At 37.2% G+C, this 13320-nt stretch overlaps 1 protein-coding gene across 1 annotated transcript in view; it reads right to left on the bottom strand.

Moving 5' to 3' along the window:
* Positions 1-13320, bottom strand: part of LOC122795737 (dedicator of cytokinesis protein 1-like) — a 2411902-nt gene that overhangs the window by 1617919 nt on the left and 780663 nt on the right. The window contains exon 5 of the mRNA XM_044064047.1: positions 4010-4095. Within this exon, the coding sequence (XP_043919982.1) occupies positions 4010-4095 (86 nt within the window). The remainder of the gene's footprint in view (positions 1-4009; positions 4096-13320) is intronic.

Consider the following 13320-nt stretch of genomic DNA (forward strand, 5'->3'; position numbering starts at 1 on the left):
ATTTTCTTCCTGTTCCTCCTGGCTGCCTCTGAGCCTGTACAGGAAACAGAAAGTCAAGATGTGTAACACACAACTCCTTCCCTCGACTACCAAGTATAGGGAAAGTTCTGTGATACCCTGACCAAATTTCACCTAGTAGTATGACTACCAACTCAGGTCTCCCCTGAAAAGAGGCCATTAGTCATCAAAAAATAAATATATATATATATATATATATATATATATATATATATATATATACAAAATAAATATACAACAAAACATGTTTTACACACACACACACACACACACATATATATATATGTATATATATATATATATATATATATATATATATATATATAGATATAGATATATATATATATATATATATATATATATATATATATATATATATATATATATATATATATATAATCGAAGTTCATATACATGAATGGGCAATATTCCTAAAATTATGTCATCCTGCATGAATCCTAATGAGTGAAAATGTTGACTCAGTTGATCAACATCAACGAATTTGACATTTATATCAAAATTCGAACGTGATGGCAGTGTATGTGCAAACATATGTTAAACACCTACACTGTCATCCACGTTTTAGCAGGGGGTCAAGAACCCCTGTACTGTGAGGGTCTGTGTTCCCCACACCCCCTGCAAATTAAGTATTCTAACTCCAAGATCGCACTACAGTGAGGAAAGGAAAATATTTCTCAATCCACACTGTAGAGCGACTCTACTCAGAACATCGAGTTCATATCAACAAATGCACACTTGCATTTGCTGATGTGTAATCTTGATCACTTAATGTTTGGCAACATGGAAAGTCGTCTAACTAACATTCGACTTTCCACGTTCGCTGAACCAATGTTCAACATATTGCTAGTACACCATATATGAATATATATATATATATATATATATATATATATATATATATATATATATATATATATAGGGATGATAGTAATACACTGATACATTGTACAACAAAAACAAGGTACATTATCAATAACAACTCAATGAAACATCCAGCAATTAACACCTTACCAGTACGAAACTATTACCAGTAATATATTCCAAAAATCCATATAATGTGCCACAACTGCCACAACAATTACAGAACACAATATACTAATTCTTGTTTTGATGGAGACTATTCACCCCTGCACCATTATGTGAGTGATTTTGCCTTTTCCACACCCATTATTTATGTATACCAACTTTCACATCACAAAACCTCAAGTAAGTCTGCAACATCATAAACTGTGCTATTTTCAGACTACTCAGGCCATTTGTCTAGTATAATAAAAACTGAGATTTGACACAGAAGCTTTTTGAGTGATGTGTGCATCAGTGCAGTAAAATCTACAAACGTCTATGTGGCTATCAAATGAATATGTATAACATCTGAATTGTGCTCTACATGATGGAGTCAGTTCAAACAGGTTGTCATTGTTGTATACACATACTTAGAGACAGCATTACCACTGTGCCTTTGCGCTAAGACACGCAAGCACCAAGGTGGATGTCTGCATGGCCACACTTTATGCTTTCCAGGGGATTGGCATGTGCTAATTAGCCATGTGGTCTCCCACAAAAATGGACAGTGGTAAGGCATTTAAGCTGCCAAATGATTCAGATAATTAATTGGCTGTGCTGTGTAAAGTAGCATACCCTCTCATAGATGCATGTGTTAATGAACATAGCCAAAAACTCATATTCACCCATTGCACTATAGTTAAGTGTCAGAATGATTAGTGGACAGGAAGTATTGGGTGTGTGTGTGCATGCGTGTCTATGTGTTGCTACATATGTCAGTGTATGTGTGAATATGTGTCTGCCTGGAAGATCACAGTAGGGGAGATTTAGTTAGGGTACTGGATAGGTTTTTGTATTTGTGTGTATGTGTACTTGTTTGCATATGTGTGTTGTGTATGTGCGTGTGTGTGCATGTGTGCGTGTGTGTGTGTGTGTGTGTGTGTGTGTGTGTGTGTGTGTGTGTGTGTGTGTGTGTGTTTGTGTGTGTATGTGTCTACGTGTGTGTTGGGGTGGCCTGTCATAACTCTACACTCCCCTAGATTAATGAGCAAATCCTGCAAGACTGGGTCAGGGGGGAACACTAGATAGAGATAATTCTTTAAGACGTGGGTTGGGAGGAACATTAGCCACTAAGGATAACTGCTTAATATGTCTTAAAGGTGCTTAAACAAGACATATGTTGGGGTTGTACACTAGACACCCTTGATACTCTGTATAGAATGCTATAAAGTCACTAAAACAGATTCAAACCCCATACCCTCTGACCTCACTTAAAAGATATTAGCCCTGTGCACTGGCACTAGACAATAAGGGCAGTGTAAATGTATGCCTGAGTGCAGAAAAAAAAAGGTAAAGTAACAGGAGGCAAAATGTTTTGAACTCTGCACTCTTCCCTGACACAAGGAATAGTAGCTAACCCAGTATATTAACTCATTAGTTTGCATGCATATTTTTAATATGAAACTCTAATCTCTGGCATTATTTAATGACTAGAAGAGCTTACGAGTTACATGGCACCTATAACAGGCAAAAGGAGGAGCCTCCTTTAAAATCAGGTGCAGACAGTTGAGAGGGATGGGTTTGTGTTTGTGTGGGGACAGGCTTCAGGACAAATTCAAGATGAACACTAGACAATACCAGGTAGAATTGTTTTAACATGACTGATAGTCATTTAAGCATTTATAGAACGATCGGTCTAGCATTAGCATGCCTTAAGGATAATGAAGCTGTAATATCTGCCATTGCTGACTGAGTGTAATTATCTGTGGTTTATATGCACAGAGACAAAAAATAAGACATATTGTGGACATTGTGTCAGCTCTTGGACAGGTAACAGGTGTGTGTTTGTGTGTGTGTGTGTGTGTGTGTGTGTGTGTGTGTATCTAGATGCGTTCATGAGTGTGTTTGATTGTGTACATGCGTGTGGGAAAGTGACTGAGGAAAGCTGTTTGTGCCAACACATTGCAAGGGCTAACAGTGATAGCTATCACAAGAAAGTGCTGAAGTTAACAGAAATTCAGAGACATGCAAATTAACTGATAATAAAGTCTTTCCTTATTGCGGCTATTGTGTCTGAATCTCAAATTATCTTATCCTGGAAACAGCCTCATTTTGCTGTATCTCTTACTGGTAGCACCAGGGTTCTTTCTGAACCCCCAAGGATGTCTCATAGAAAACCAAAATTCATAATTTAGCTGCTCTAGACATAAAACTAAGCCTAATAACAGGATTAATGTCAATACAAGTATTTTAAAGATTATTCAGAAGATCTGCAAGAGTATCTGTGCAAATTTATGCAGATTTGTGAGTTTCTATATAAAAAATGAGAAGAAAGAGAAAATGAGTGCTGGTATGGAGTTTTGTCAGGTGCTTCCAAAGTTTATTTCTAAATAATAGTAATGAAAATAAACAAACAAATCATGCATTATGTATGCAGTAAGCCTAGTAGATCAAATAATTGAATGTACCTTCTTTTGCATTTTCTGAAACATGAACACATTACTATTACTTACATCACAGACATCAGCACTACATCCCCTGTAATGCCATTTAGTTGGAAATGGTGTGTGTGTGTGTGTGTGTGTGTGTGTGTGTGTGTGTGTGTGTGTGTGTGTGTGTGTGTGTGTGTGTGTGTGGTTGCATAACTCTGTGTCCATAATACATATACTAAGCAGAGAAGTGCTCTGTACTAGATGAAAATGATATCTGTGCATTGTTAAATTTATAGTACTATTCTGACATTTCTGTAACTAAATTGCGGGTGTCTAAATAAATGGCCATAGTAGGTGATTTAATACAAAAGTGTTGTATATATGGCTTCTATCTGATATGAATTATTAATTGTGTAGGGGTATAGGGCTGTGTTTTCTCTCAAATATTTCCTAAAAGGGCAAACTGCTATTCTGTAAGTGAATGTCCCACGATGTTTTGAGTGTCTTTTATAAAAGATTCAGCATGGAATACCTACATTTGTTCGAAGAGCTGCTTGTACTGTTCATCTCCTCTTCCACCTTCTACTTCACTGTCCAACTTTTTGATTATCTCCTCTTCAAACTGAAAGGAAAGTTTAAAAACGATTGATAAGCCAGTTCATACAATGATTGATAGCCAGGTCATACATTCTGCCAGCACCAACTGACGTCCTTGTTCACAGTCTTAGTGTTAAAGCCCTGAGAGTTACTTTAACACCACAATAAACATTGCTTTATTGATAGACAGCTTCTAGGTCAGCATGTAATCCAACTCAACCTTGCAGCATATTATAACTCCTCTATATATATATATCAGCAATCAATGTGCTCTTACTACAGTACAGACGAGTGTTAGAAAAAAAGAAAAAACAAAACTGGAAGGAGACTGTTACCCCATAGTGTCACTTTAAGTTGCATCTATATAATAAACAAATTTCACAGCTGCGTAACTGTGCTGGGAACATTATTTCTGCTTTGTTTTTAAAGAGAAATGTGAGACTAATATACTTTGTTGGTAGTTACATTTATAGTCAAAGGTTCTGTTCTAGCCAATTTCTTGACTTGTATGCAGACTACATAAAAATAACTTGGTCTTTAGTAATGTTAATACTTCAAAGGAAAAAATAAAATCACTCAATTTATTTACTTACTCAAAAGTTCATTTATTTATCTGTACTCTGCTTCAGCCTGAGTTTTTAGTATTTCTCCATAGCAAGCATAATCTGTTGTTTTTTCATGATGTCCCTGATTCTTTTCAAATACGCAGTCGCCAAATTAATATTATTGAAGTGTGCATGTGCTTATATAGGCTCTGGGTCTTTAAAATGTGTGAAGGGAAGGTTACTTTAGTAGAGCTGCTTCACAATATGTTCTCATTCAGATAAAATCTTAATATAGATTACAGTAATCCTGTTACCATGGGAACCACATTGCTGCTTAAATCACTAGCCCCATTGGATCATTAAGTGAACACACTGACATCCACACACACTGACTGTAACCAAGGCACAGTCGCTGAATGCACTGTATGGGTGTTCAGTACTGTACAAAATGGATATAGACATAGGCAGAGTACACTGACTCCTAAGCACATTCAGCTACCGGTATGATGCATTATAACACTCAAGGACAGATGTTCCCATGTGTGTGTGTGTGTGTGTGTGTGTGTGTATGTGTGTGTGTGGAGAGGGACACACTGACAAGTGTCAGGAAATGGCTATGTCTTCAGCTGAGCTGCTTTAAAAGGGCCACATGTATGGTGAATATGCAGGCATGTCGGAGGCTATCAGTTATGATATAGACAATGCTCAGTAGCACTGTGTAATATGGCTCCCAGTCAGCAACTCTCTCTCTTTCTCTCGCTCTCTCTCTCTCTATATATATATATATATATATATATATATATATATATATATATATATATATATTCCAAAGATACTATGGCATCTGGAAGATTTTTGAGCCAGCATCCTTTTCTCACAACTTTTACCATTACTTACCTGGGATGTAGCTGAATACCTGTATGTCACAATATGTTTTTGGACTGAAAGAGTAAATGTTTATCTTTGTTAACTATGGAGATCAACTGATTTACATGCAGAAAATTCTTGTTTTAGGGGTATGTCTCTGTCAAACCTTCAAATTACTAGTGCCTTAGTAATGTATGCCAGTGATCACACTCTGTGTTCCTTACGATCTGTACTGTAAAATTGCACAATGATCACATTCCATGTTCCTTACGATCTGTACTGTAACATTGTACAATGATCACACTCTGTGTTCCTTACGATCTGTACTGTAACATTGTACAATGATCACACTCCGTGTTCCTTTGATCTGTACTGTAACATTGTACAATGATCACATTCTGTGTTCCTTATGATCTGTACTGTAACATTGTACAATGATCACACTCTGTGTTCCTTATGATCTGTACTGTAACATTGTACAATGATCACACTCTGTGTTCCTTACGATCTGTACTGTAACATTGTACAATGATCACACTCTGTGTTCCTTATGATCTGTACTGTAACACTGTACAATGATCACACTCTGTGCTCCTTACAATCTGTACTGTAACATTGTACAATAATCACACTCTGTATTCCTTACGATCTGTACTGTAACATTGTACAGTGATCACATTCTGTGTTCCTTATGATCTGAACTGTAACATTGTACAATGAGCACACTCTGTGTTCCTTACGATCTGTACTGTAACATTGTACAATGATCACACTCTGTGTTCCTTATGATCTGTACTGTAACATTGTACAATGATCACACTCTGTGTTCCTTACGATCTGTACGATAACATTGTACAATGATCACACTCTGTGTTCCTTATGATCTGTACTGTAACATTGTACAATGACCACACTCTGTGTTCCTTACGATCTGTACTGTAACATTGTACAATGATCACACTGTGTTCCTTATGATCTGTACTGTATCTTTGTACAATGATCACACTCTGTCTTCCTTAAGATCTGTACTGTAACATTGTACAATGATCACACTCTGTGTTCCTTACGATCTGTACGGTAACATTGTACAATGATCACACTCTGTGTTCTTTACGATCTGTACTGTAACATTGTACAATTACCACACTCTGTGTTCCTTACCATCTGTACTGTAACATTGTATTCCTCCATTGCCAGATCAGTTTCCTTCAGAGTAATGCTGCATGGTATCAGATCATTGGATACTAAAGATGTTAATATCATGAGCAAGCAGCAGCTACCATAAGCCTAGCTTTCCTCTCACAATGTGTTGCGATTCCTGTTTGTATTAAACTAATATACCTTTAATTTCTCTGTAAACTGGCTAAAACTTCTCTAAATATCGACTTGTATCTATTCTTAACCAATGTTTTCATATTATATCTAATTTTGATATATTATTTAAGTCATAGATGTTTTTGTATTATTTTTGACAATTGTAAAATTATTGTACTTAAAATGTTTTGCAATACTCTGGAGCTTTTCTCCCCAGGCCCCCATTAAAAATGGGCTCCTACCCAGACAGACCTTTCCAGTAATCAAATGTCAATAAATAAATAAATAAATAAATAAATAAAATTAAATGGGAAAAAAAAATTACAATCTTTAAAAATAATATAATAAAAAAAAAAAAAAAAAATCTGCAGTTTAAACAATTATACCAAATTAGAAAGTTAATAATAGAAGCAGCTTATATGACAATGATTTAATATTTAGAGACATTTTAGCCAGTTTAGAGAAATTAAAGCTAAGTTAGTATAATACAAACAGTACTTGCAATATGAAGTGGGGGAAAAAACAGGCCTACGGCATATTTAGTTATGGGAGTAAAACTGAAATAAAAATTAAGAAGAGGGGTAAGGAGGTGAAAGATAAAGAGGTACTTGCTCATATTTAGGCATATAGTCTATCCTGGGGTTGTTCTAGAACAGAGTCAGATTTTGGTTTGGAAATCTTTAAAGGTTTTAAAGCACTGAATGGAGGGCACTGACCTGATGGATACAGATAAGGAGATCTGGGCCTTAACATCATGGTACAATTACAGACTATGCCCTGCAGATTTGATATGTTTATTAAAAGAGAAAAGATTTTGGTCCTTGGATCACAATGACTGAGAGGGAACATAATTGTGTAATGCTTCTTAAAATGTGTTCTTGTTTTTCATTCATATGTCAATAGATTCTCACTGCTGATCCAAAAATGAGATGCCATTAAAGTTTATTTTGAAGACTATATAAAATATATTTAAACATTTCTAAGTAAACTTTCTCGTTTAGAGATGCTAAATCCAATGCATTTTATTACTTTTATTGCATGTCTATACCAAAGCAGCAGCAGACTTTTTTCAATATCACAATTAAACACATTTTCAAATCATAAGATGTGATTCGGCAGTCACTTTACAGAATCACTTTTCACTCTTTACATTTATTTATCAGGTGTAGTAAAGAAAAGCAGTTTTAAAATGTGAGTAAATATTATGCACCAAAAATATATCACATGCATGATATTAGTTTATGGGTTTTAACTTCTTTTCTCTTAATCAGGGGCACAGGCAAAATAGTCAGTAACAAAGGCCCCATATCAGGAATGTGTTTAAAAAAATGATAATATTCACTTAACGTGTTGAAAAAAAAAGGATATATATGTTTATATTTTAAAGAAGTCTTTAGCTTTAATGTCTGCAACCCAAATTATAGAGAGCAGAATTGTTGGGAGGGACTGAGGAAGTGACTGGAGGCTCAGCTCCATCTCTTATCCAGATTTCAATTTTGATATCTCCTTAACTGTCCCTCAAGCTTTCCACATAGAAACTCTGATCCCATTCCAACAATGCCATCTGTCTTGTGCAGAGAAGGTAATTCCTTTGCCATGTGAGATTATGTTTTATCAGTCTTAAGGTCATAGATCTGGGTATCCTACCTTCAATCATACGGGACTCTCCAAACATCCACAAATTTTGAACAAAACTGTTAGCACATCTAATCGAAAAAGCCAGCAAGTTCTGCTTCCAGCACTCTCTCACTACATTCACTATCTAGCCAAACAAATATTGTAAATACTGTTTCAGTTAAGTAGTTCTTTGTTGGCTAGACAGTGTTGACTTACATTTCAGTAACACTCTAAAATTCTGAGGAATGTGACTTTGATCCTTAAAACAGCAAGACTGCATGAAACAGGACTTTGTAGGTGCCAAGTCCAGCGTGCTCCCTTTACTCTGAGGTACACAAATCTCAGCGTTATTATACATAAGTTGTAGGGAGTAGGGTGTGCAACCAGATTTTATACCCCCCCACACACCCCCACACAAAAATTGATTTAAAAGGAGTACAGCGAGTTTCAAGAATAATTGTGTTCTATTAGATTGGCTGCTTTTTATTATGCAGTTCCAGGACTCGCAGTTATGGGTCTAAAATTACAATGGGGCTGTACATTTTCTCTTTCTGTCAGCATTTAATTTCACATTTCTCTATTATCTTTACTTCAGCCTTTTAAAGCATGCATTTCAGATGAGACACTAAACCAATACCCCATCTGTCTGAGTTGATGATAGCTCAGTTACATGTAAAAAGATCCCATAGCACTTATTGGAAAGTGTGGGGGAAGTTTCTTGGTGCCCTGAACAAATCTCCCCTAGACAATTTGACTACCACCTCAGGTCTCCTCTTAAAAGAGGCCATTGGCCTAGTGGGACTAACCTGATCAACAATAAATAAATTAATACTGCTTGTTTGATGCTAATAGAATTAAATAAAATGCATAACATTCTGTGACTTACAAAATACATTTGAAATAAGTTATTTGGAGCCAGACACCATGATGCGTGTCAGAAAAATATGGCACACAACTGTTCTAAGTGCTATGCATTCCATCACATATAGAACTCAAGAGCAGAATCACTAGTGTATGCAGTGCAATACTCCTTAGTATTCCATTACGCTACTGTGTGCAACAAGGTGCACCAAACCATGTGTACCTTATGCCTTATTCTGAGGCTATAAGGGGACATGTTTGCCTCTTTTCTGAGTTGCAGCTCCATCCTCTGGAAACACACATTAAGACAAAACATGCAAGGCATTGTTGCACCTTGGAAAAATGTCCATGAATCTTGTGATGATATGTCTAATGTTATGGTTAAAGAAAGAAAGAAAGGAAAAGAAAAAAATAAATAAAAGGTGATCAAGCATTAACTGTTTAGCACCAAGCAAAACTATGTGAATGCCTTTTTCAAAAATGGTTTTCTTTTTTCATTTTGCAGCCACGGGCTACAGCTGTGATGCATCCATCATAAAGCTAATCTTAATTTGCATACTTATATAAATATATATATATATATATATATATATATATATATATAAATGCATACATGTACACAGACACTCATGCGTGAGTGCACACACACACACACACACACACACACACACACACACACACACACACACACACACACACACATGCGCGCACACGCACACACACGCACACACACGCACACACACACACACACACACACACACACACACACACACACACACACACACACACACACACACACACACACACACACACACACACTACGTAGCCTGGGATGCTGTGCAGGCAGCTGAAATGCTGCACATCCCCCACTGCACTTCTACTTCTCATGCAGATGACTGGGACCGTGAACAAGGTGGGAGTAAAAAGGTAGGATTTAAAGACACCCCCCTCCAGTGGATATATGTGGTCAGACTCCAGGATGCCCTTAACTTTTGTTCCAGTCCCATCCCTATCACAGCAAAGGAAGTTTAGGAGATAGTCAGTAGCTTGTAGACTCAGTGGTGGATGTGGGACACTGGGTAGAGTGCTGAAAGAATGAAACAGTGGGGAGAAATAAAAAACAGGCAAAAAATCTGAAAAGCTTAAAAATTAAATTTATGTACTCACCATAACTATGCAACTGTGTTGTCTGTTTTCATTCTTCCTCAAAGAATGGGTCTCAGATCTGACCTCAGACCAGACTCAAACATTTTCTTTAGATTATTGGATCTGACGCTCAAGCGCCTCCTTTTACTCATAATGCCCCTTACTGCTAAATTACCTCAGATCAAGTTTGCTGCTGCAGCATAAGTAACCAAAATAATAAGATGAAACAGAATAGGTAAAGAATAGGGCTCAGACTGCAAAGAGTGGTTCCAATGCACCTCGTCAGATCATTCCCAAAGAATAAGGATAAAGGGAAGCAGGGTGTGAGGTTGAAGAAAATGAAAGTGGACAACACAGATGCATAGTTATGGTGAGTACATAACTTTAGCATCTGATGTTGTCATTTTCATTTGTTCCTCAATGAATGGGACAGAGTTCCCAGCTACAATAATCTTGGGTGGCCCTCATGGAAGGATATTCCAGAGAATGGCATAACCAAAAGCAGCCCTGTTCCTGGAGATGATATTTAACTTGTAATGAGAAATAAAGGTATGAGAATTGTACCAAGTGGATGCAGCACAAATATCATTAATGGAAGCCCTGGCTTGAAAAGCAGATGATGTAGCCATGGATCTTGTTGAATGAGTGAAGGTCTAGGTAAGGACAATCCTCTGGAAATACAATCTGTTATCCATTTAGCTAAGTTAACTTTGGATACTGGTTTTCTCATTTGTTTTTGGCAAAGGAAACTGACAGTTGATCAGTTTTTCTAAAGTCTTTTGTTCTATGGAGATAAAAACAAAGTTATCTGTGTACATCTAAAAGATGGAGCATGTATTCTCCCTTATTGCCAATTTTGCAAAGAAAACTGGCAAATTGATTGCTTGATTTATGTTCGACTCAGATACAACTTTTGGCAAAAAGTAAGGGTTCATATATAATGTCACTCTGTCTCTGTGAAAAATTAAATAAGGTGGTTTTGAAGACAGAGCTTGGAGTTCAGAAACTCACCTCGCAGATGTAATAGTTACAAGAAAAATTGCTTTCCAAGAAAGGAATTTTCTACTTGACTCTTCAGAAGGCTCAAAAGTGTGGTTAATTACAGTTTGTAATAAACATTAAGATCCCAAGGTGGAGTAGGATCCTTAAATGGAGATCAAAGCAGCAGGGTACGCTTTAGGAATGCTTTGCATATTTTAGACAAGGCTAGCGGGAAACTATTATGTCTTATGTGATAATTACAGATGGTTGTGAGCTGAACTTTTATGGTGGAAAACTGACACCACCTTGAAAGACTGAAGTAAGAAATTCTAACACAGCTGGAATTGCAGCAGTAAAAGGACCTAACTTTCTCTGTTCTACCCAACAGGAAAATCTCTTTCATGTACTTTTATAAAATTTTTCTCAAAGAAGGTTTCGGGGATGAAAAAAACATTTGGTGAACCGGAGAGGAAAGCCTGGACTGTCTAGCCATCAATGGAATTGGAGAAGCCATGTGGTCAATTTGAGGCCTTGAATGCCCTGATGAATCATTCCCAATGGATGTGATAGCAGATCTAGATTGGGGTCCAGAGTTCAAGTTGGACATAGGAGATAAGATCATAGGAATGGGAAACATACCTGCCGAGGCCAGAAAGGGGCAATAAAGATTACCTTGGTTTTCAAGCATTGTGCTTTCTGGAGAAATCTGGGTATTTGGAGGAGGGGATGATAAGCGTATATGAGACTGGAGGGCCAAGTATGGACTACAGCATATCTTGGTGACTTCTCCTGAGGAGAAATTAGGGCAAATAATCTGCTGCACTTGTTGTTGAATGTAGAGGCAAAAAGTTATCAGCAAAGCTGACCCTATTGATGAAAAATAATTTCTGTCACTGCATGATTGACAAACCACTTATGCGACATCAGGATGGTCCTGCTAAACTTGTGTGCTAAAACATTGCATTTTCTCAGTATGTGATTTGCTACAAGAAAGCAGTTGATACAAGAAAGTGCCCACTGCCAGACTCTCATTACTTCTCGGCAAAGGGAGTAAGATCTGGTTCTTCTCTATTTTTTAATATACCAAACCACTGACATAGTGTCTGTCTGAATAGCAATTGTTCCTAGAAGAAGAGAGTTCTGAAAGGCCTGTGACATTAATAGGACTGCTCTCATCTCTAAAACATTGATATGCAAATTGGTCTGTTCTGGGGACAACGTGCCTTGAAAAGTCTTTCCCAAGAAATGCTCTCCCACCCCATTTGGGAGGCATCCATGGTCAATGTGGCTTTCAGGAAAGGAAGGGTAAAGGTACATTCTTGATGAACTTTTTTGGACTGCATCCCACCAAAGTAGTCTTTGCGGGCTAGTGAAATTTTATGGGATGTTTCAAAGGATGCCAAAGCATAGACCATTATACTGCCAGGGCCCATTGGAGAACTCTCATGTGAAGGTGAGCTGTGGGTAGCAGGGTGATTGCTGCCGCCATCGAACCTAAGACTTGAAGAACCAATCTTACCGGAGAAGAGGGATGCTCTAGAATCTGTCTGATATTCAATCTTAGGATATGATCTGTGCTTTGTCAAACCTAAGACTTGAAGAATCAATCTTACTGGAGAAGAGAGAGGCTCTAGAATCTGTCTGACATGCAATCTTAGGGTATAAACTGTACTTTGGGGTAAAAATGTAAAAATACAAACTGACTAATAGTGTTCAGACAAGCTCCTATAAACTCCGAGACATCAACTGGTTGAAGATGGAACTTGGAAAGATTGATTGTAATTCCTAGGAATGGACACAACTGGAGTAAGTAATCCCTGGCCTTCTCTAGGAAATGGCTGGTTTGTATGGAAAGAAGCCAGTCATCTAAATAAGGAAACCCTCTGAATCCATGCAGTCTGAGATGACCTGTCACCACT

This window comes from Protopterus annectens, chromosome 2.part2 (assembly GCF_019279795.1).
Source record: "Protopterus annectens isolate FY-2018-M chromosome 2.part2, PAN1.0, whole genome shotgun sequence".
NCBI classification, from domain to species: domain Eukaryota; kingdom Metazoa; phylum Chordata; order Ceratodontiformes; family Protopteridae; genus Protopterus; species Protopterus annectens.